The 25,520-nt window shown below is 46.4% G+C and overlaps 1 protein-coding gene across 4 annotated transcripts in view; it reads right to left on the reverse strand.

The window, feature by feature from the left end:
- Nucleotides 1–3,179: 3,179 nt before the first annotated feature.
- The window catches only part of LOC105495656 (centrosomal protein 89), a 96,416-nt gene continuing 74,075 nt past the window's right edge, over nt 3,180–25,520 (reverse strand). For 3 of the 4 annotated variants that reach the window (XM_071085977.1, XM_071085979.1, XM_071085980.1), the window contains 3 exons: nt 12,951–13,040; nt 6,839–7,008; nt 3,180–4,224 (listed from right to left, as the gene is read on the reverse strand). In XM_071085977.1, coding sequence (XP_070942078.1) covers nt 3,984–4,224; nt 6,839–7,008; nt 12,951–13,040 — 501 coding nt within the window. In that variant the 3' untranslated portion in view covers nt 3,180–3,983. Of the gene's footprint in view, nt 4,225–5,677; nt 6,518–6,838; nt 7,009–12,950; nt 13,041–25,520 lie in introns of those variants that run through there. The other variant, XM_071085978.1, reaches the window with a different exon arrangement.

The following is a 25,520-nucleotide window of genomic DNA, read 5'->3' on the forward strand; positions in this document are numbered from 1 at the left end:
CCAGCTATTCCAGAGGCTGAGGTGGAAGAATTGTTTGAACCTAGGAGGCGGAGGTTGCAGTGAGCCGAGATCTCTCCACTGCACTACAGCCTGGGTGACAGAGTGAGACTCTGTCTCAATTAAAAAAAAAAAAAAAAAAAAAAAAATGCCGAGCCTGGGAGGCTGGGAGGGCAGCAGATTTCCTGCCCAGCTTTGGGGCCATGGACTCACACCTTGAGAAAACCAAGAGAGAGACCCAGCGAGCTGCACCCATCCCCTCTCCCACTCCTGGCTGCAGCCACTACTTAGCTGTGGCCCCCTGCTCAGCTGTGACCCAGCAGTGAGGTGCCACAAACCTGGGCACACGGAGCCCTCCCCATGCCGCCCAGCCAAGTTGTGAGTGGATGATGTTTCCAGTCTTACTCGAGAATTCAGATGTCAGCCCAGCCCCATCCCAAGAGGTTCAGGCTTTCTGCTGTGGGATCTGTATCCGGCTCAGGCCCTCCCTGCTGGAAGAGTTGCCTGGGCCCAGGGAGGGCTCTCCTGAGCCACACACACTGGGACTGTGCCTTTCACTCTCGCCGACGATACAGGTAGGGGAGGGGGTGAGGAGCCAGTGACAGCTGCGCTCCAGAGGCCAAACGCTAGGCCACCCTTGGCCTTAAATCTCTTTCCTCCCAACGCAGTTACTGACACCACCAGCAAGCGCTGATGAGGGTGCGGAGCAACTGGAACTCGCGCAGAGCTTGGTGGTGGGAAAGTCAAATGACACAGACTCTCAGGAAGCAGGCCTGGGTGTTCTTTCTTCTTTAATTGTCTGTATAACAAAATTCACTGTTGTCACTGTTTTCCAGCATACAGTTCAGGGGCACTAAGGGCATTCAGGACGGCTCTCGTGACAGACTCACACCCACATGCACACCTGGTGCCCCAGCCTGCTCTGTCCACTGTCTCCATTTCCCCAGGGCTGCTTTTACTTTTCATTTTATTATTTTTGAGACAGGGTCTCACCCGGTTGCCCAGGCTGGAGTGCAGTGGCATGATCATGGCTCACTGCAGCCTCAACCTCCCGGGCTCAAGGGATCCTCCCACCTCGGCCTTCTGAGTAGCTGAAACCATAGGCGCCATCATCATGCCCAGGGCTGCTTTTAAAAACTGGCAAAGCCAGCAAGGCTAACTCGAGTGCCTGGGTCATGTTCTACAGCTGCTTGACCAGGAATCTTCCAGTGCCGTATGAAACCTCACAGGACCAAGAAAGAGAAGGGTTCCCTGCTCAGACCAGACACTTGCAGGGTGAAGGGAGGAGCCCCTCCCAGCAGACCCAGTTCTCCTCCGTGCAGTCCGGCCTCATTTCCTGCCCGACCTCTGGCCAAACCCCCTCCTGCTGCTCTGAGTGCCTGCTGTGCTCCCGAGGGCCCTCTCCGCCCTTCTGTAGCTTCTGAAACCCTGTCCACTCTGCAAGGGCCAGGGCGTGCCAGTTCCTCCCAGAAGCTCGCCAATGTTTCTGTCCTTTCCTGGAACCTCACAAGCACCCTGGGTGCCTCTCTGCCTTGCCTGCCCCTCCCTCCTTGGCATCCTGGACTCGTGGCTTCTCTGCCCATTTCCTATGGCACCCAGCAGGAGGCTGGGCAGAAGAGAGGGTCTGTGGGACGCCTGCCCTTGCCCTGGTCACAATGCCATCCAGGAGTCCCCACATTTGCAAAGTACGTTTGCACTGTGTGAAAAACTTAAAGCAGAAACGTAAGAACAAAAGTGGACACTTCTCAAAAGAATAAAACGTTTGCATAAAAGGCAGAAAGACAGGGATGTCAACAGTGGTTCTCTGGGTCATGATGGCGGCAGCTGCGTTCCTGCTGACGAGCACCCCTTCCCCCGCACAGCCACGCTGGGCTGCGCCGCCTGTCAGCCTGTCTACAGGAGGCTGCAGAGTGGCCGTAAATGCCTTTGAGATAGCATCACAGTTATTGGTTAGGTCATCTCCTAGGGAGATGATACACAGTTTTCAATCTCGGCGAGTCTTTCTACCGCTTGTAAAATAAAATTAAATGACAATGATTCAACTGTTGAACAAGCTTACAGAGTCATAAAAGACTATGACTTTCTATCTCACCCTTCCGTCTGGCGATCAAAGATCCCATGTAGAACTTCTACACGCGACTGAGGACCAGTACTGGGGCCCCCTTCCCACCTGAAACAGGGCGGGACTTCACCGCGAGGGGCTCTGAAAAGGAGATGCTGTAGGGTGCCACCCCTGAGTCCCACAGTTAGGGTTCTTTGTAGCCCAATGTCCCCAAGTCCCTCCAGCATGCCTGGGACTGAATGGTCCTGAGCGGCTGGGGTGATTTTCCTGAGGAGGTGGCACTCATCTCACACACACAGGACAGAACCATGGCCTCCTGGTATGTTTCTTGGTGGCAGCAGGGGGCAGGGGCTCTACCTTAAATCAAAGCCAGGGCTCTCATTACCTGGGTGGGAGGCTGTGTGGCTCCAGAATAAATTACCTTCCCAGACCAGGCGCGGTGGCTCATACCTATAATCCCAACACTTTGGGAGGCCCAGCAGGAGTATTGCTTGAAGCTAGAAGTTTAAGACCAGCTTGGGCAACATAGCAAGACCCCATCTCTAAAAAAAAAAAAAAAAAAAAAAATTTTTTTGAGACAAAGTCTCAATCTTGTTGCCCAGGCTGGGGTGCAATGGTGTGATCTTGTTTTACTGCATCCTCCGCCTTCCAGGTTCAAGCAATTCTCCTGCCTCAGCCTCCCAAGTAGCTGGGATTACAGGCACCCACCACCACACCCAGCTAATTTTTGTATTTTTAGTAGAGACAGGGTTTCACCACCGTTGGCCAGGCTGGTCTCGAACTCCGGCCTCAGGTGATCCGCCTGCCTCGACATCCCAAAGTGCTGGGATTACAGGAGTGGCCACCATGCCTGTCCTACAAAAATTTTTTTTTACAAAATTAGCCAGGCATGTTAGTGTATGACCGTCATCTCACCTATCAGGAGGCTGAGATGGGAGGATCGCTTGAGCCTGGAGGCCAAGGCTCTGGTGATTGCACCACTGCATTCCAGCCTGGGTAACAGAGTGAGACCCTGTCTCAAAACAAACAAACAAAATAACAACTAAACAAAAGAGAATAAAGTACCTGCCTAGGAGGATAGAGAAGGGCTAGGGGAGAAGGCAGAAAAGGTTTGTACAACTTAGAGGGCATGAACAGTAGCACCTTGTTGTTTTTTTTTTTTTTTTACCAAACAAGCAAAGACCACCGGAGCTCATGCACAGCTATCATCAGGCGCTACCATGGCCTGGCTCCTTGGGTGACACGTCCCCATCTGACACATGGCCCGAGGACCAGCTGCCCGCCCGATCCCTCCAGCGCTTCCCAGCTGCAGATCTCGGAGCTGGAAGGCAGGCCCGCTCAGCAGGCTGCCTACTCACCAGAGCAGTGGGTGTCACAGAGCTCGTCTCAGTGGCAATGTGGCCAGAGAACATGCCCTGGCTAAACCATACTTCAGCAGCACATTATTAAAATAAAGCACAATGGGCCAGGTGCAGTGGCTCACACATGTCATTCCAGCACTTTGGGAGGCCAAGGCAGGAGGACAGCTTGAGGCCAGGAGTTCAAGACCAGCTTGAGCAACATAGCAAGACTTCATCTCAACAAAAAAGAAGAAAATTAGCTGGGCCTGGCGGTGCACACCTGAGGTCCCAGCTACTCAGGAGGCTGAAGCAGAAGGATCTCAAACGTGTCTGAGGCTGCCATGAGCTATGATTGTACCACTGTACTCTAGCCTGGGCAACAGAGTGAGACCCGAGCTCTAAAAAAATAAAAATAAAAATAAAAATTTAAAAATAAAGCAAAATGTTATCAGTGGATTAAACTATGAGACCATTTATTTCTTCCCTGCCCCGCAGCACTCAGTGGGCTTACGCACCTCTGGCTGCCACCGTGGGCTGCCCTCCAGGGAAGGCCTGTGTGAGGCAGACCTTCAGGCCAGAGGAGCCTACACCACGGGCTCCCGCAGACTCTGGCGGGTGGGGGCAGGAGTCTTCAGGTCACAGGAGCGGACATCACAGCCATCCAGCAGGTCTGCCTGAGAGACGCCATTGAGGTTGGGGGCCACCAGAGCTCTAGGGGTGTCCCGCACGCCTGTCCTCGCGAGTGTGTCCTGGAGAAGTTCTCGGATTCTTCGGTTTTCCCTGAAGGTAGATTCCCAAATAACTTCAAGTTCACCTTCCATTTCTCTGAAGGAAATACATTTAAAATGGCACAATTTTAAAACCAGTATAGAGACCATATAAATCCCAAAGTAGGAAGAACTCAAAACAGAAGAACGCTAATGGCAGGGGACAGAGCCCTGGGTGCCTGGGTTCTGAAGCAAGAGCTCAGTGTGGAACGAAGCGGCCGGTGCCCTGGGAACGGGGAGCAGCAGGACGGCACAGGCTGGGGCTCAGTGTGGAATGAAGCGGCTGGTACCCTGGGAATGGGGAGCAGCAGGACAGCACAGGCTGGGGCTCAGTGTGGAATGAAGCGGCTGGTGCCCTGGGAATGGGGAGCAGCAGGACAGCACAGGCTGGGGCTCAGTGTGGAACGAAGCGGCCGGTGCCCTGAACAGGGAGCAGCAGGACAGCTCAGGCTACACAGGCATTTCTCTTCCCTCTACGTTCTGCCCTTGACTTTGGCATCAGTGCAATCCCTGTTTTCTCTCAATAATGAACTTGGGTATGTCAAATAAGGAACTGTAGGAACTGCAGGGCTGGCCGTGGCCAGCCAGATGCTCTAGCATGATGGCCTGGCCGCAGGCACCCACACAGCCCCTCCCGTGTCCCCTCTGCTTGTCCACTGTGACCTGGCCAGCACTCAGCGACCTTCCACAGGTCTTGCGCTCCATACAGCCCAGAGCTAAGAGCGAGTCAGGGGGTGAGGAGGGGACCTGAGGAGATAGACTCATTGCCAGGATGGAGAAGACTGGCCTGGCGCATGTGCCAGGATGGGGAGGCCCTGAGGGGCCCAGGCTTGTGAGGCTGGAAAGAGCCACAGGGCAGCGTTTCCAGAACCAGCATGCAGCGCCCTGTGGTGTGCTGGGGAGACAGGACAGATGAAGGTGGCCACGTCCCCACAGGGCCACAGTCCACTGGGAACAGACCAGGATACCAGCCACACCTCACAAGGTGCTGAGCCCCACTGGGGAGCATGGCCAAGCTGGAGAGGCCAGCTGCTTCCTGTACACTGCCAGATGGTTCTGGAAAATGTTGGAAACTGGATTCGCAGGTGGACTTCGCACCACGGTTTAAAGGGCAGGACAGTGAAGTTCAGGGAGGTCAGTGATGTGCCCACTTGGCCAGAGTCACTTTTCTTGTGAACGTTCCTTCCTTCCAAGGCCCCTGATGCCCACTGTGTGGTGAGAACAACTTAATTAAACTATGTCTAAAAAAGCCCCAGCCCGGGCAACATGTGAGGCCTCATCTCTACAAAAAACTTAAAAATTAGCTGGGCCCACGTGGTGGCATGCACCTGTATTCCCAGCTACTCGGGAGGCTGAGGCAGAAGGATCACTTGAGCCCAGAAATTTGAGGCTGCAATGAGCTGAGATGGTGCCACAGTACTTTAGCCTGGGAAACAGAGCAAGACCTTGTATTTTAATTAAAAAAAAAAAAAAAAAAAAAAAATCCCCAGACTGGTTTTCTGAAGATACTTGGTAAATTAAAACAATCATGTTTAAATGTATAGCTGAACTTGAAAGAAAGAATAGGCAGTCTCTAAGGGCAGAAAAAATGAAGCCTAAACTGAAACCAAAGAGGCAGACAAAGTATCAGTTGCTTTGAGGACAAAAGTCCATGCCAAACCCTGGATGTTTGTAGACTGACAGATCATGCAGATCAAGAGTGACAGAAAATCTCAGGGCCTACTCTTGTCCAAGTTTCTCTTCCTACTAGAGGCGCTGTGAAGGTAGGTAAGTGGAGGATGTAAAGGACCCTCAAAGAAAGGAGGGCTGGGAGGGAGACCTGCAGATCTTCAAAGGAAACCTGTTTTGAAAGGCCAGGCATCTCCTGGGGACCAGAGCCACCGGCCCGCTCTCAAACGGGTCTGGAGTGTGAGTCTACACTGTTCGCCATGAGTGGGGATCCCCGGGCCCTGACTGCAGTGAATGAAGAGTTTTAAAAAGTTGGGCACAGTGGCTCATGCTTGTAATCCCTGCTACTTGGGAAACTAAGGCAGAAGGATGGCTTGAGCCCAGGAGTTTGAGGCTGCAGTAAGCTATGATCACACCACTGCACTCCAGTCTGGGCAACAGGGTCAGACCCTGTCTGTAAGTAGTAGTAGTAGTAGTAATAATAATAATAGCAATAACAGAAATAAAATACCTAATCAAAAATTAACAAAATCTCTCAAGAAAATGAAACAAAACTGGCTCATGCCTGTAATCCCAGCTATACTCAGGAGGCTGAGGTGGGAGAACCGCTTGTATCCGGGAGGTAGAGGTTGCAGTGAGCCGAGATCGTGCCACTGCACTCCAGCCTGGGCGACAGGAAAATGCTGTCTCAAAAAAATAAAATAAAAAGAAAATGAGACAAACTAAAAATATCAGCGAGATGGAAGGCAGCAGAAAAAAAGAGAAAGGCAATTAGAGGTGTGCATTGATTCCGGAAGTCCAATTCAAACAAGAGGAATTTTTAAAAGAATAAAGAAAACGAAGAGCAAATAAAACTCAAGACCAATATGACATTCAGATAAGAGTAAAATGTAGAAACAAAATTAAACAACGGAACAAATGAAACAGGCCCAGAGGGTTTTAGCAGAATCCTCAATCAAACATTCAGACATCCCCGCGGGCCATGGCGCAGGGCGGACACCCACCTGTTCTGCTGCAGCGCCTGGTCCAGCACCTCCTGCTTGTCCTTCAGCACCTGGTGCAGGTGCCGCATCTCCTGCCGGTACTGGGCTGTCTTGCCGGCGAAGTCCTCCTGCTGCTCCAGCAGACGGTGACTGATGTCCCCCAGCTTCAGTGCTGCCTGCTTCTTGTAGCCCTGGTCGGCAGAAGGACTCTGTGAGTGAGGGGCCGCTGCCAGGCCAGGGTGGACGGTGCCTCCTGGCTGCGCTCCCTACCCACTCCTTGTATGTCAGGGCCTTTTAAATCTGGTATCCCAGATAAGTTTGATCTGGGAGGGCAAGTCTGGATGATAAAAGTCATAAAAAGTGATAAAAGAATTTCAGGTACAATAAAACCAAATTTTAATGTATATAAATCTTGTTTCTTTATATGCTATAAATAATGAAAACATAAAATATCACCTTTGGACACAGTGGTTCATGCTTGTAATCTCAGCACTATTAGAGGCTGAGGCAGGCAGATCACTTGAGGTCAGGAGTTCGAGACCAGCCTGGCCAACATGGTGAAACCCTGTCTTTATTAAAAATACAAAAATTAGCCAGGAGTGGTGGCACATGCCTGTAGTCCCAGTTACTTGTGAGGCAGAGGTGGGAGGATAACCTGAACCCAGGAGGCGGAGGCTGCAGTGAGTGTGATGGAGCCACTGCACTGTCTAGCCTGGGCCACACAGGGAGACCCTGTCTCAAAAAAAAAAAAAAAAAAAAAATCACCATCACAGAACAAACTGGATGTTCTTGCAAATTAATCTACAACTGTATTTTTTCCAGGACAACTTTTATCCCTGCATCAACTGGTAGCCTAAGAACTAATGCTGCCACTGCTCAGCACCCTTTCACCTTGACAAGAAAGCCTCATCGAAGAATCCAACAAGGGCTGTCAGTCTCTGTCACCAGACAGACAGCTGAGATGAAAGCCCGTCATTTACTTTCCTTCTTTCACCTTTACTGTATAGTACTGAAGGTTCTCAATTGTCCTGTGAGCATTTCTAAAATTCTTGTCACAGAGAGTCTGACAGGTAGTTCCATAGACTCGTTTTTTATAAGAAACTCTGACACTCAGTTTATACATCCTCTCTGACCCAAGAATTAGTGCTGTTTTTACACTTCCAAATGAAATAACTTTCTTTGTTTTCTGCTTTTACTTATTAATTTCTGGTTTTCATATTTGTGATTAACAAATGCTGGCTAGGTGGGATGGTTCATGCCTGTAATCCCAGCACTTTGGGAAGTTGAGGCGGGTGGATCACCTGAGGTCAGGAGTTTGAGACCAGCCTGGCCAACATGGTGAAACCCCGTCTCTACTAAAAATACAAAAATTAGCTGGGCGTGGTGGCGCATCTGTAATTCTAGCCACTCAGGAGGCTGAGGCAGGAGAATTGCTTGAACCTGGGAGGCAGAGGTTGCGGTGAGCCAAGATCGCACCACTGCACTCCAGCCTGGGCGACAAAGTGAGACTCCGTCTCAAAACAAACAAACAAAAAACAAGTGCCTACATTATTTCTACTTTAGGGATTTACTGAGGCTTTCTTTCTGGTCAAGCAATGATCAATTTTTGTGTCTTTTATATATATGTAAATATACCCTGTTGATTATGTTGTTAAATCTTCTATTTTCTCATTTTGTTTAACATCTTGATCGGTCTTGGATTAAGAGAGGTGGATTATAGCTCCTATTACCAAGTTTCCATTTTTCTTTGTATTTCCTGTAGTCTACACTCATAAATTTGCTGCTATGTTATTTAGTGCATAGATATTCACAATTACTATAGATGATGATGATGTAGACAGGGTCTCACTATGTTGCCCAGGCTGGAGTCCTGTGGCTATTAACAGACCTGATCATGGTGCACTACAGCCTCGAAGTCCTAGACTCAATTCAAATGATCCTCCTGCTCAGCCTCCTCTGCAGGGACCCACACACCCAGCTCATACTATATATTATTAACTATAGTCTTTTAGTATTATAAAAATCTCCCTTTTTTTTTTTTGGTGTCATTTAGTGCATTTGGTCTGAATTCTATCTTGGCATATGTCAAGATTTCAACCTTTGCTTTCTTTGTGTTTGCAGAAATCTGGGTTATCTCTACCCATCCTTTCAATTTAAATCCTTCACGAACACTTTGTTTTAGGCTGTCTCTTGGGTCTAGTGTGGAATAGCATTTTGCTTTATGAGTCAATCCAAAAAAATGTTGTTTTCCCTAATGGGTGAATTAAGCTAATTTACATTTACCTATAGGACAGATTTGTTTGGTCTCAATTTTGTTATTTTATGTTTGGCTGTTTTATCTACATATTTTTTAAAGATTTTAAACTAATGTAGTCTTTTTCTTTGCTTTTTTGCTGTTATAATTCTACCATTAAAACAAATTTTTTTTTTTTTTGGCCGGGCGCGGTGGCTCAAGCCTGTAATCCCAGCACTTTGGGAGGCCGAGACGGGCGGATCACGAGGTCAGGAGATCGAGACCATCCTGGCTAACACCGTGAAACCCCGTCTCTACTAAAAATACAAAAAACTAGCCGGGCGAGGTGGCGGGCGCCTGTAGTCCCAGCTACTCCGGAGGCTGAGGCAGGAGAATGGCGTAAACCCGGGAGGCGGAGCTTGCAGTGAGCTGAGATCCGGCCACTGCACTCCAGCCCGGGCTACAGAGCAAGACTCCGTCTCAAAAAAAAAAAAAAAAAAAAAAAAAAAAAAAAACAAATTTTTTTAGAAACAGGGTCCTGCTCCATGCTCTGCCCCTCAGGCTGGAGTGCACTGGTGCGATATAGCTCACTACAGCCTTAAACTCCTGAGCTCAAGATCCTCCCGCAGAGTTGGGACTATAGGCGCTGGCCATCAAGCCCAGCTAATTTTAAACATTTTTTTAGAGATGGGGTCTCTATGTTGCCCAGGCTGATCTTGAACTCCTGGTCTCAAGTGATCTTCCTACTTCAGCCTCCTGAGGAGCTGGGATTACAGGCATGTGCCACTCTGCCCAACTCTGATTCCACTATTTAGGAATAAAGCTCGATTCTTGTAGTTGGCTTTATTCTTTTTTTTTTTTTTTTTTTTTTGAGACAGAGTCTCGCTCTGTCCCCCAGGCTGAAGTACAGTGGCCCAGTCTCAGCTCACTGCAAGCTCCGCCTCTGCCATTCTCCTGCCTCAGCCTCCCGAGTAGCTGGGACTACAGGTGCTTGCCATCACTCCCGGCTAATTTTTTGTACTTTTAGTAGAGACGGGGTTTCACCATGTTGGCCAGGATGGTCTTGATCTCCTGATCTCGTGATCCGCCCACCTCGACCTCCCAAAGTGGGTTGGTTTTATTCTTACACCTTTATATGATATGTTCTTAGTCCCCTCTTTTTAGATTGTATCCATTGGTTCCCTAACAACAGTAACAATACATTAGCTCATAACAACATTTTCTTCACTTTTCCCCTCCTGTTCACCTGCTAGCTCGTACCACTTGGTTTTTCAGCTTTAATGATATCCCTTGACTCTTATTACCTATGAAGAAATCAGCAAGTGTAATCTACTTTCTACCTTCCTTCGCCCTTAGCCCATCATTGTTTCCTTGGTTGTATTATTACTACATTGTCAGAAAACATTTACATACAATTCTATCAGCATCAATCCTTATCCCTGCTGTAAAAATGGATTCTTTGCTCACTACAAGTTAATTTTGCTGAAGTTTCCCCAATTACTTCTTGGTTGGCAGGCCTCATTGTTGAGACACGGTCTTGCTCTGTTGCCCAGGCTAGAGTGCAGAGGCACGAACATAGCTCACTGCAGCCTCAAACTCCTTCAATCAATCAATCCTTCCACCTCAGCCTCCCGAGTAGCTGGGACTACAGGCATGTACCACCAAGCCTGGCTAATTGCCGTATTTTTTGTAGAGACTGGGGTCTCCCTATGTTGCCCAGGCTGGTCTCAAACTCTGGACTCAAGGGATCTGCCTGCCTTGGCCTCCCAAAGGGCTTGGATTACAGGCATGAGCCACTGCGCCTGGCCGTTTCATCTTAAAGTCGTATGTCTTGGTGTCAATTTTCTGGGTCCATTCTGTGTCAGTTTTCCCTAGGTACATCATGTGCCCTTTCAGGACGTAGATTCAAGTCTTCTTTTATTTCAGAAAGGTTTTTATGAGTTACAGTTTAGAGCAGAATAAGCCACTGTTTTGGTTTCTTCTTTGGAGGCTCTACAAGTCGATCTCTTAGATCTCCATCACTTTCCACCGAATCCTTTGCACATCTCCATTCCCGCTTTCCTGTCTGTCTCATTTCTAGCTGCATATCCCTTACTGCTCTGTTACGGCGTCTGTCTCCACGGAATTCAGTCTGCATTTCTTAAACGGCTTCTCTTTCCCTTCTATTTCTTCCCTGGGTCATGTCAGTTCCATCCCACGCCCTCCTGGGCCTGGCTGCCTCTTCCTGAGGTCCTGTGTCTCTGCTCTGTGACATTTCTTCCTGGCTCTGCCTGCCTCCTGAAGTCCTGTCTCTGCAGCTGTGCCCAGCTCTCTAGCCAGCTACCTAGCAGTTCACTTTGGAGTATCATTTTGATCTTTGCGGCAACACTTTTCCTGATAAGTTTTCGGCAGTTTTCGTCAATGGGAAGTTATGCCTCTATTTTTCTTCCTTTTCCTTAAACTGTTTTTATACGGAGGACTCTGAATCCCTCTGGGATGAGAGGAGGTTCCTGGGAGGGTGGGAGCGACAGTTGGGCCAGGGTGTCCTTCCAGGCTTCCCATGTTCCCCCCACCCTCCACCTTGCAGCCCTATCTCCCACTCGCTGAATTCAGCCTGGTTCGGAGGGGCTTCTGCCTGCATCCCTCTGTTCCCAGATCTCGTCACAGCCCCGGACTTCCAAGGTGATGTCTGCCCTTTGAAGAGTGATATTTTGCAGGGATTTCCTGAGATGTCACCTCTGGATTTCTCAAGCGTTTTCTCTTCACTCCCGCCGAGTTCCTGGCCTGTCTACCTTGGGGCCTGCTCACAGGTGTCTCCTCTGGGTGAGCCGGTTTTACTATTCCTGTTCAGATAAATGGTAACGCTACGGATTCCCCAAGCAAGGCCAACTACTCCAAGGATCACTCCTTCTCTTTTGCAAGTAAAAAGCAGGAAAATTAGAAAAAAAGAAAGAAAAAGAAAAAACCCCACAACGGGGATTTTAAAGTACTCAATACTTCTATGCTGAGTCCCTTCATCAACAGCATGGCATATCCCCTTCCTTTTCAGCCTTTATTTTTTCCCCTTAAAGAGACAGGGTCCCTGCTAGGTGAGGTGGCTCATGTCTGTAATCCCAGCACTTTGGGAGGCGGAGTCAGGCAGATCACTTGAGCTCAGAAGTTCAAGACCACCCTGGGCAACATAGCAAGACCTCATCTCTAAACAAACAAACAAACAAAAATACAAAAAAAAAAAAAAAAAGAATAGCCAGACACCATGGTGCTTGCCTGTAGCCCCAGCAACTTGAGAGGCTGAGGCAGGAGAATCCATTGAGCCCAGGAGTTCAAGGCTGCAGTGAGCCATTGTCATGTCGCTCACTGCACTCCAGTCTGGATGACACAGTGAGATCCTGTCTCTCCTTTTATCGGTGTTTTTGTTTGTTTGTTTTTGAGACAGGGTCTCACTCTGTCAGCCAGGCTGGAGTATAGTGGTGTGACCTCGGCTCACTGCAGCCTTGAACTCCTGGGCTCAATTAAGCTGAGACTACAGGCAAGCACCACCATGTCTGGCTAACTTTTTAAATTTTTTATAGAGATTGGGGTCTTGCTATGTTACCCAGACTAGTCTCAAACTCCTGACCTCAAGTGATCCTCCTGGCTAGGCCTCCTGAGTCACTGAGATTACAGCATTAGCCACTGGGCTTTGTTTCATATCCTTTATTCTTAAACAGCTGTGCAGTATTTTATTGTGTGAATGAACCAAAGTTTATTGAATGAGGTGAGAGGTGCCGTTCTGTCAGCAAAACTTTGCAATACTTTTACTCTGTGGACTGTTACTGACGCACGTGCAAAAGGTGTCATTTTCTTAAACACAAAAATCCACAGCAGTGAACCTGCATTCCCATCTGAAAATGAAATCTCCGAGGCCAAATAACCACTTACCTTGACTTTTTCCTCCAGCTTTCCCAGGCGAATGTGGCTTTTGATGACTTTGTTGAGCACTCCATCCTTCTCACTTTCTAAACATTTTGCCTAAGGAGAAGGGTGATAAATGGGCTCTCAGTTTTACAGAAACATTGAAATAACAAATAATTATCTTGCAAAGAGTGTTACTGCTACTGCTCACAAGTAATCTTCATTCTGCCACCTGTCCTGCCTCAACCCTTTCCCTGCCCACTGTGGGAGGGCCGGGGCCTCAGGCCAACAGATGAGGATGGGCAGGAACAGGGCATGGGGGGTGCCCTGCTGGGTATAAAAAGAGAAGAATTGGCCGGGCACGGTGGCTCAAGCCTGTAATCCCAGCACTTTGGGAGGCCGAGACAGGCGGATCACGAGGTCAGGAGATCGAGACCATCCTGGCTAACACGGTGAAACCCCGTCTCTACTAAAAATACAAAAAAAAAATAAGCCGGGCGAGGTGGCGGGCGCCTGTAGTCCCAGCTGCTCGGGAGGCTGAGGCAGGAGAATTGCGCGAACCCGGGAGGCGGAGCTTGCAGTGAGCGGAGATCTGGCCACTGCACTCCAGCCTGGGCGACAGAGCCAGACTCCGTCTCAAAAAAAAAAAAAAAAAAAAGAAGAATTCCAGCCCCACAGACCAGGGGAGTGGGAGGGGCTGCAAAGGTTTGCAGAACGCATCTCTACTCTTATAGAATCTATCTTTCCTCCAATCGCATCCAAAGAATAAGTGCCAAGATGCCAATCAACTCAAAACTTGACTCATTAGAACAATTCCAAAATTAAGGATAATGTAATATGAATGCACAAGGCCGTTTCTCCAAGCCATACATGAAAAGCAATACATCCAGGAGGGATGACATCATTTGAAGTCAAATGATTTAAACTAATATCCAGATTGGACATGACCTGCTAGATTCTATAAATTAACTATTTCAGATGCTAAAGTAAAATAAGTAATGCTGAGCATTCTTTCCAAGGTAGGCTAGTGGTGACAAGTTTGATTTTCCAGAAGGAAAGCTAAGTCACAGAGTAATTGCTCCAGGTCACATGGAAAATCCACCCTAGAAGCAGGATTTTAAAAGATCTCAGGCCAGGCTTGGTGGTGTGCGCCTGTAGTCTCAGCTGCTTGAGAGGCTGAGGCACGAGAATGGCTTGAACCCAGGAGGCGGTTGCAGTGAGCTGAGATCGCGTCACCGCACTCCAGCCTGGGCAACATAGCAAGACTCTGTCTCAAAAAAAAAAAAAATTCTCAGTATCTAAGACTATCGTGTCTCCCACAAAAATGTGATAAATGCAAGATGGTGCAGTTATACTTGGGGAAACTGAAAGTGATCTTTTTTTTTTTTTGCTTTTTGTTTTTGTTTTTGTTTTTGTTTTTTGAGACAAAGTCTCAATCTGTTGCCCAGCCTGGAAGTGCAGTGGTGCGATCTCAGCTCACTGCAACCTCTGCCTCCTGGGCTCAAGAGATTCTCCTGCCTCAACTCAACCTCCCGAGTAGCTGGGACTACAGGCACGCGCCACCATGCCCAGCTAATTTGGGGAAACTGAAAGTGATTTGTAGCCAGAGGACATCAGCAGAAACTTCCCAAGGCAGAGTGGAGTCCTCCCACTGCCGGTGTATGTACAGGGTGGGGTTCAGGCTCTCACGAGGTCCTGGAGACCAGGACGGGGTTGGGCAGGTGTACATGGGGGCTCAGTCCTAGAACAGGGCAGAGACTGGCAGAGCAGCTAGTAACACCCCTGGACCTGGCTAGAGGGGCTGGCCTAGGCACTCCCAGGGTCAAGGGGCCTGCAAAGCCGTAGGGATGTGTCCACCCCAGACATGGCTACACAAGACCAAGCGCTCTGCCCAGATGTCCTGGCAGCTACCATGCATCTCCCTGCGTGGACAGCGGGTGTCTGCTTGGACAGAAAAGTCCGTGGTGACAGGTGAAGCCAGGATGGAAGAAAGCAGCTCTCCCACACCCTACATTTCCAGTTTGACTCTGCGGGGCCTGAGGACTCTAAACTTGACAGCCAGGCCATGATAAAGGTCAAGGCAGGAGAAGGGAACACAATTTACTAACAGTCTGTTGGCTCAACGAGTAACTTCTAAGTATCTGGAGACAGTAAGTGGCCTCCATTTGTATTTCCATCCTGAGCCCACAAATATTGTGGGCCGAAAGGGGAGTGTCTGAGGGTCTGGGAGGATCCTGACTTCATCACGGAAGCCTGTGATACTCCTTGGCCCATGTGAAAGGCATGGGGCCTGCACCCCAGGGACCGGGATTCCCTGCATGTCCTGCCCTGCAAACAAGATGGCTTCGCATTTACAGTGGCCTCAAGACATGTGGCGGGCAGGTTCCCAGGAAATCTGGAGGTGAAAGGGTTTGTTCAGCCCTTTAGATTTTTCAGCACGTTTTCTCTTGCCCTCTCCATGTCCCGGTGAGGAAGGCCAGCACACACAGCAGAAGGGAAAATGGGCACTCAGAGAGTATCAGGGTTCAGCTGCCTTTCAGAGGGGCAGCGCTGGGCCAGACACCTTGAGTGCCTTCAAGGCTCCATCCATGCTGCGTCAAAGTCAAACTGCTCTCTGGAAGGCTCTGGAAAGGACTCAGAAGTCACCAGTAAAATATGGCCAGACTGACCACACGCTTATCAGCAATTACTGTAATTTAAAAAACTGTTTTCAGCTGGGCGCGGTAGCTCACGCCTGCAATCCCAGAACTTTGGGAGGCTGAGGCGCACAAGGTCAGGAGAACGACCATCCTGGCTAACACGGTGAAATCCCATCTCTACTTAAAATACAAAAAATTAGCCGGGCGTGGTGGCACATGCCTATAGTCCCAGCTACTCAGAAGGCTGAGGCAGGAGAATCGCTTGAACCCAGGAGGTGGAGGTTGCAGTGAGCCAAGATCGTGCCACTGCACTCCAGCCTGGGTGACAGAGCGAGACTCCATTTCAAAAAAAAACAAACCTGTTTTCAGGAGGGAAGCTCAGGGTGGCTGGCTGGAGGCACAGGATGTTGGACTCCTCCACACAGGAGAACCAAAACAGGAGTCAGTCATCACACAGAGGACATCTAACAGAGACCATGGGAACTCGACAGGGGAGGGCTGGGCAGCACCCGCGCACTGAAGGAGAGGGAGATGACAGCCCAGATGGGATGGGTCTTGGTCGGGAGCCTGGAGAGGCTTCCCCGTGCGGGGAAAGGGTGAAAGATCCCCAGGGGTCCACGTTCTCACTGCACACTCCTGTGATCCCAGCCCCAGGGGAGCCCCTCAACCCCTGCAGGCCCTGAGACTGGTGCAGGGTGCCCCCTGGAGTCTGTGTGACCCCACTGCTCCAGAGAGGGGGCTCACGCTGGGTCCCACACTGACCCAGGCTCCGGGCAGCTGCAGCACAGTGGCATCATTTTGAGAGTCCGGCCCCCACCAGACTGCATCCTGTCCCGGGACCCAGCAGCCCCGGCATCTCCGCATCCCTGGGGCACCATGGACATCCCCCCACATGTACCCGGAGGGCTGCAGCGGCAAGGTACCAGGTGGACCCAGGGAGGCAGCAGGTCCCCAGCACTCTACCCTACAGTGTCCTGCATACCCAGGAGAGTGTGATACAGTGCACTGAAGAGGCTGCCCATGGGAGCAAGGGAGCTGAAGTAAGTGCTCCCCGATCCTGAAACCTGCCTGCCTGGGGCCCCTGTCACTAACAGCAACCCCACCCACTCCAGCCACAGAGCCCTGCGCATGTGCATGTGCCCTGAGGACAGGCTTCCCCTGCCCAATGCCTCCGTTGCCAAAGCAACCCAAGCACAGCACCTGGGGCCTGGGGATCACCCCATCCTCTTCACCACAGCGTGCAGGGACTGTCCCACCATGTTGGTTGCCCCAGGCGTGCACACACACACACACACACACACACTGGCAGAGGGCCTAATAATGACCCCAGAATGCCTTCCGGAGGCCTAGGGCTTGTCCCACCTCACCCACCACAGCCTATGCCTATGGACACCATTGAGGAAACTGAGAACAGGCCCACCTTGCCTGGCACTGCTCCCATAGTGCCCAAGCATGCCATCTGGGGGTCTGGGGATGTCTTCAGATTGTCAATCAGCCCGGGTGCACATGCACATAACCAGGGGCCCAGAAACAGGCCCTGAAAAACTGCTGCTGGTACCCAAACACACTGTCCAGAGGTCTGGGGATTGCCCTGCTCCATTGACCACCTCTGGCATCTGAGCCTTCCTCCTGGGGGCCTGAGGACGGGTCCACCCACCACCACCACCACCATCCCTGGTATCCACCTGCACATGCTACCTGGGGGCCTGCTTAGCTCACTGCAGCCACTACTAACAATAGTGAGTGCCACCTGGAAGCCCAAGGTAGTACTGTGCACTGAAGGAGAGGGAGATGACAGCCCAGACAGGATGGGTCTTGGTCGGGAGCCTGGAGAGGCTTCCCCGTGCGGGGAAAGGGTGAAAGATCCCCAGGGGTCCACATTCTCACTGCACACTCCTGTGATCCCAGCCCCAGGGGAGCCCCTCAACCCCTGCAGGCCCTAAGACTGGTGCAGGGTGCTCCCTGGAGTCTGTGTGACCCCACTCACACTATACATCCTGCATCCACAAATACCATCCACTATACATCCACAAATACCATCACTCACACTATACATCCTGCTCAGGGGCCCAAGGAATTGCCCACCCACTGGGCATATAGCTGCCACTAAGGCACCCAAGCAAGCCACTTGGAGGCCCAAGAATCGACGTGCCTGGACCTGCTAACATTGGTGCCTGTATGTACTACCCACAGGCTCATGACAGGTGTGCTTGGCTCACCCCCCAAGAGGACTGGTCCAATTGGAGTCCCATCCCCAGCAAAACCTCACCACAGCCTCTACTAACAACTGCAGACTAAGCCACTGAGGACATCACAGACACCACTGACACTGTTTCCAGCTGAGGTAATCATATGAAGACATGTATGCACACATCCAGAATCAAAGCTAATGTGGCTTAGCCAACCAACACCATAGATACATCTATAGGAAAAGGCTTCCCCTATGAAAGCCAATACAAAAAATCAGAAGAAGTGACTGTTACACTTGATTTGTAGAAATCAATGAAAGGACATAAGAAACATGAAACAGCAAGGCAATATGAAACCTCCAAAGGAATATAATAATTCTCCAACAACAGATTCCAACAACAACAACAAAAAACTTATGAAATGCCTGAAGGAGAATTAAAAATAATGATATTAAAGAAGCTCACTGAAATACAACAGAACACAAATAAACACTATAAAGAAACCAGAAAAACAATTTAGGATATAAATGAGGATTTCACCAAAGAGATAGATACAAAAAAGAACTAAACAGAAATCCTGGAACTGAAGAATTCAATGAATAAAATAAACAATACAATTGAGAGCTTCAACAATAGACTAGATCAAGCAAGAGAAAGAATTTCTTCTGCTTTTGAAATACTCAGTGAAATGAAAGAGAGGGAGAGAGAGACAGAGACTGAGAGAGAGAGAGAGAGAGAGAGAGAGAGAGAGAGAGACAAAGAAAGAGAAGGAGCAAAGGACAGAGAGAAGAATTTAAACAAAAAATGAAGCCTGCCTTCTGATGTTCCAAGGGGTGAAAAGGAGTTTAATGGCATAAAAATACCTATTCAACAAAGTAACAGTTGAAAACTTTCCAAGTCTAGCAAGAGATTTAGAAATCCAGACACACGAAGCTCATATTCCCAAAAAGGTCTTCTCTCCATGATATTACAGTCAAACCATCAAAAGCCAAACACAGAATTCTAAATATATATATGTATGTGTGTGTGTGTGTGTGTGTGTGTGTGTGTGTGTGTGTGTGTATAAAGTCTAGTTACATATGAGGAACTGTCATAAGACTAATGGCATGTGTCTTTTCTTTTTTCTTTTCTTTTTTTTTTTTTTTTTTTTTGAGATGGAGTCTTGCTCTGTCACCCAGGCTGGAGTGCAATGGCATAATCTCAGCTCACTGTAGCCTCCGCCTCCTAGGTTCAAGCAATTCTCTGGCCTCAGCCCCTCAAGTAGCTGGGATTACAGGCAGGCACCACCACGCCCAGCTAATTTTTGCATTTAGTGGAGACAGGGTTTTGCCATGTTGGCCGGGCTGGTCTTGAACTCCTGACCTCAGGTGATCTGCCCATGTCAGCCTCCCAAAGTGCTGGGATTATAGGCGTGAGTCACTGTGCCCAGTTAATGGTGTATTTCTCAGAAGAAACTTTACAGGCCAGGAGAGAATGGGATGATATATTCAAAGGAATGAAAGAAAAGAAAAAAAAAAAAAAAACCTGTCAGCCAGCCAAGAATACTATACCAAGTAAAGTTATCCTTCATAAATGAAGAAGGAATAAAGACTTACAGATAAGCAAACACTGAGAGAATTTGTCACCACTAGACCCATGCTTCATGAAATGCTTAAGGGAGTCCTACAGCGGGAATTGAAAGGACAATAGTTACTATCATGAAAACACATGAAATGATAAAACTAACTGGTAGAGCAAGCACACACGAACAAGGAAGAGAAAAGAACGCAAATGTTACCACTATAGAATGAGATAAATAAAAGGAACAAATGATACACAAAACAACCAGAAAACAATCAACAAAATAACAGGAATAAGTCCTTGCATATCGATAGTAACCTTGAAATATAAATTAATTAAATTTTCCACTTAAAAGATACAGACTGGCTGAATGGATATCAGAAAAAAAAATTTTTTTAAACATGATCCAACTATGTGCTGCCTACAAGAAACACGTTTCACTTGTAAAGATCCATACAGACTAAAAGTAAAGGGATGAAAAATATATTCCATGCAAAAGGAAACCAAAAACAAGCAGGAGTAGCTATACTTGCATCAAATAAAACAAACTTTAAGTCAAAAACTGTGAAAAGAAAGTCATATTATAATAATAAAGGGATAAATTCAATAAGAGGACACATTCTAAACACGTACGCACCCAACACCACAGCATCCAGGTATATAAAACAAATATTATTAGATCTAAAAGGGGAGATAGACTACAATACAATAATAGTTGGGGACTTCACCACCCTACTCTCAGCAATCAGGTCACCGAGACAGAAAACTAACAAAGAAACACTGAATTTAACTGCACTTTAGACGAAATGACCTAATAGACATTTACAAAACACTTATTTCATCCAATAACTGCAGAATACATATTCTTCTCATCAGCATATACAACATTCTCTAGTACACAATGTGTGTTAGGCCACAAAGCAAGCTCAACAAATTTAAAAATACTGACATCATATCAAGTATCTTCTCAGACCATAGTGGACTAAAACTAGAAAGCAATAACAAGAGGAACATTGGAAACTGTACAAACATTTGAAAATTAAACAACATGTTCCTTAACAATGATTGGGTCAATGAAGAAATTAAGAAAGCTATCAAAAATTTCTTGAAACAAATGAAAACTGAAACACAACATACCAAACACAACATACCAAAGCCTATGGGATACAGCAAAAGCAATGCTAAGAGTGAAGTTTATAGCAATAAATGCCCGCATCACAAAAGTGGAAATATTTCAAATAAACCTAATGATGTACCTCAAGGAACTAGATAAACAAGAACAAATAGAACCCAAAATGAGTAGAAAGAAAGAAAAAATAAAGATCAGAGCAGAACTAAGTGAGGCAGGGTGAAATGTTCTTATAGTCCCAGTGACGCAGGAGGCTGAGGGAGGAGGATTCCTTGAATCCAGACGTCCAAGGTCAGCCTGGGCAACATAGTGAAAAGCCACTGCTAATAAACTGAAAACCTAGAGAAAATGGATATACTGCTGGATAACATACAACCTACAGAGGCAGGATCAGTAAAGTTATGAGGCCATACTGACTTGTCCTCTTTAGTGAAGCCCCACGTGCTCCTTTCGCAGTGGGCTCCTTTCATGTGCACTCTTGTATGTCAGCACCTAACTCTTTTGCAAGATAAGTAGTCCCACAGGATCCCAGCCAACTACCAGGTGGTTACACATTCCTGATACCCAATATGGCCTAGGAAAAAGAACAAAAATCCCTTAATCATAATGTAGCTTCCCCAATCTCCAGCCAATCAACACCAAAAGCCCAAGAAGCTATTAACTACCAATTCCTGCTTGGGCAGGGCTAAAGACTTCTCCAGGGTCCTGCATGCACAGCTAGGCACAAGATTTAGCTTAATTTAGCTTACAGCGACCTTTTCCTCATTTTAATGTAAAAAACACACCCTAGGTGGAGGTTTTAATGCTAATTATACATATGATACACGTTAGAGCATGTAGATGCTGAGTGCATGCACCAACCATAGGTCCACCTTTGCACACTTGACCTCATCAATACTTTATGAATATGCATGCACAGCTCCTGTAAAGGGCATTCCCTTAAAATATTAGGGTCTGTCTCTTCCGCTGTCCCTCAGAGTGACTTTTGCTTTGCAATAGACTTCTTCACCCGCTCTTACTTTGGACTACCTCTCAAATTCTTTTGTGCAGTGAAGTCAAGAACCTGAACCGGCCCATTGACAACACTATCAAGATTGAATTAGGAAGAAAAAGAAAACTTGAACAGACCAATAACAAATAATGAGATTGAATCATTAATAAAAAGTTTCCCAACAAAGAAAGTCCAGGACCAGATAGTTTTTCTGCCAAATTCTACAAACCTTACAAAGAAGAACTAATACAAATTCTCCTCAAACTATTCCAAAAAAATTGAAGAGGAAGGAATTCTGTCTAATTCTTTGAGGCCAGTAATACCCTGATACCAAAACCAGACAAGGCCACAATAAAAAAAGAAAATTACAGGCCAATATCCTAATGAACACAGATGCAAAATCCTCAACAAAATATTAGCGAACCAAATTAAACAGCACATCAAAAAAATAGTATGCCATGATCAAGTGGGATCAAGAGATGCAAAGACAGTTCAACACACACAAATCAATAAACATGATAGATCACATCAGCAGAATGAAGGATAAAAACCATATGAGCACACCAACAGACACAGAAAAAAATCGGATAAAAATTCGACATCCCTTCATGATAAAAACACTTAATAAACTAGACATAGAAGGAACATACCTAACATATGAAAGGCCATATATGACAAACCCACAGCTAACATCATACCAAGTAGGGAAAAGCTAAAAGCCTTTCCTCTCAAAACTGAAACTAGTTAAGGATGCCTACTTTTACCACTCTTTCTCAGCACAGTACTGGAAGTCCTAGCGAGAGCAGTCAGGCAAGAGAAAGAAATACAAGTCATCCAAATTAGAAAAGAGGAAGTCAAATTGTTTCTCTTTGCCAATGACACGATCTCATATTTAGAAAAAACTAAAGACTTCACCAAACGACTCTTAGATTTGATAAAAAAAAGTTCAGTAAAGTTGCAAAACACAAAATCAATGTATAAAGGTCAGTAGTGTTTCTATACACCAATAATGAACTCCCTGAAAAAGAAACCAAGAAAGCAATCCCATTTATAATAGCTACAAAAAAAAAAAAAACCTAGAAATAAATTTAACCAAGAAAGTTAAAGATTTCTACAAGGAAAACTACAAACGCTGATGAAAGACAATGAAGCTGACTCAAACTAATGGAAAAACATCCCATGATCATGGATTCAAAGAACTAACATCATTAAAATGACCAGACTCCCCAGAGCAATCAGCAGATTCAGTGCAATCCTTATCAAAACATCAGTGACAATTTTCACAGAAATAGAATGAACAATCCTACATTATCACATATGGAACCAAAAAGGAGCCTGAAAAGGCAAACCAGTTTGGAGCAAAAAGAACAAAGCTGGAGGTATTACACTACCTGACTTCAAAATATATTACAAGTCTATAGTAACCAAAACAGCACAGTATCAGTACAAAATCAGACACATTGGCCAATGGAACAGAATAGAGAACCCAGAAACAAACCCACATATTTACTGCCAACGGCTTTTCAACAAAGGCACCAAGAACATACACTGGGGAAAGGACACCCTCTTCAATACATGGTGCTGGGAAAATTGGACATCCATATACAGAAAAAGGAAACTAGATCTCTATTTCTCATCATATGCAAAAAATCCACTCACAATGGATTAAAGACTTAAATGTAAAACCTGAAACTATACAACGACTAGAAGAAAACATAGAGGAAGCACTCCAGGACTTTAGGCAAAAATTTTATGGCTAAGACCCCAAAAGCACAGGCAACAAAAACAAAAACAGACAAATGGAACTATATTAAACTAAAAAGCTTCTGCACAGCAAAGGAAACAATCAATAGAATGAAGAGACAACCTGTTGAATAAGAGAAAATACTTGCAAAATATTCATTCAGCGAGAGACTAATACCCAGGATATACAAGGAACTCAATTTTCTCTCTCTCTCTCTCTCTCTCTCTCTCATTTTTTTAAGAAACACAACTCTTAATAGCAAACAAACAAACAAATTCCATTAAAAAGTGGCAAAGGATCTAAATAGACATTCCTCAAAAGAAGACATACAAATGGGCAACAGGCATATGAAAAAAATGCTCAACATCACAAATCATCAGAGAAATGTAAATGAAAACCACAATGAGATATCATTTTACTCTAGTTAGAATGGCTATTATTAAAAAGAAAAAAAATAACAGATGCTGATGTCAACCTAAAATAATCAAAAGGGTTAGAATCCAGTTTAAAGAGAGTTTATTCAAGCACAAAGTTTGACGACAGGCCACCCAGGAAGTAGATTCCAAAGAACACAAGTCTGTGTTCTGAAGTGTACAAGTTTGGGATTGCTAATAGGACCACATGCAGGAAAGCCTAACAGAATTTCAGTGTCTTTCTATGTAAGACTGAATGCATAGTTACAACAATCTAATTAGTTGAGGCAGTCTTTTTCTTTCAGGAAAGATATATTTAACATTCCACATTGAAGATGTAACAGTCATGGGGTTGTGGGTGCCATCTGGTCTTAGGTATAGAACAACAAAGGGAGCTGTTCATCTTTATAGATGAGTGACTCGAAGGAGGAGGTGGTCTGGTCTCTGGTCTCTCCTAGTCATTTACAAAACAACAGCAATGAGAAAGAGAACTCATCTATAAGAAGCAGAATAGCAAACAATCTACATCGCTCAGTCTCCAGGGCTTAACTTCCCCCTTCGCGTAATACATTTAGAGGGTCCTGAAATTTTTTTTCTTTTCTTTTTAAAAATTGAGACAGGGTCTTGTTCTATCACCCAGGCTGGAGTACAGTGGCATGATCGACCTCCTAGGCTCCTTCCTCAGCCTACTGAGTAGCTGAAACTACAGGCATGCACTACTATGCCTGGCTAAGTTTTTCATTATTTGTAGAGACAGGTTCTCCCTATCTTGCCCACGCTGGTCTCAAACTCCTGGACTCAAGTGATCCTCATACACTGTTGGTGGGAATGTAAATTAGTACAGCCATTATGGAAAACAGTATGGAGGTTCCTCAAAAAACTAAAAACAATTACCAAACGATCGAGCAATCCAACTACTGGGTATTTATTCACAGGCAAGGAATTAAGTAAAGAAAATATGCTCTATTTACACAATGAAATATTATTTGGCCATATAAAAGAACAAAACCATGTCATCTACAGCAACATGGATGGAACTGGAGGCCATTATGTTAAGTAAAATAAGCAGACCCAGAAAGATAAATATGGCATGTACTCACTTATATGTGGGGGCTAAAAAAGTTGACCTCAAGGAGGTAGAGATTATAATGATAGCTACCAGAGGCTAGGATGCATGCGGCTCTGGGTGTGTTTGTGGGGGGCTGTGGGGGCAGGGGGCAGAATGAAGAGAGGTTGCTTAATAGGTATAAGCATACAGTTAGATAGACGAAATAAGTTCTAATGTTCCACAGCAGAGTAGGTTGACTAAAGTTAACAACAATGTATTGTATATTTCAAAATAGCTAGCAATGAGGACTTGAAATATTCTCCACACACAGAAATGATAAATGCTCAGCCAGGCGCGGTGGCTCACACCTGTAATTCCAGCACTTTGGGAGGCCGAGGTGGGCAGATCTCTTGAGGCCAGGAGTTCAAGACCAGCCTGGCCAACGTGGCAAAACCTTGTCTCTACTAAAAATACAAAACTTAGCCAGGTGTGGTGGCATGCGCCTGTAATCCCAGCTACTCGGGAGGCTGAGGCACAAGAAAGTCTTGAACCCAGGAGGCGGAGGTTGCAGTGAGCTGAGATCATGCCACTGCACTCCAGCCTGGATAACAGAGTGAGACTCCGTCTTCAAAAAAAAGATAAATGCTTGTGGTGATGGATAGCCCAAACACCTGACTTAATTGTTACACATTCTATGCACGTTACAAAATATCACATGTACCTCCCCCATGTGTATGTAAATATATTTAAAATATTTTTTTAAATGTAAAAATATTATGCATTAATAAAAAGAATTGTTTAAAAAGAAAAAAATGATTTGTAACATTTTTTGAGAATGGTATCTCAAGAGTGGTTTATTAGCATTTCTTTCTTTTTTTTTTTTT

This window comes from Macaca nemestrina, chromosome 20 (genome assembly GCF_043159975.1).
Source record: "Macaca nemestrina isolate mMacNem1 chromosome 20, mMacNem.hap1, whole genome shotgun sequence".
NCBI classification, from domain to species: Eukaryota; Metazoa; Chordata; class Mammalia; order Primates; family Cercopithecidae; genus Macaca; species Macaca nemestrina.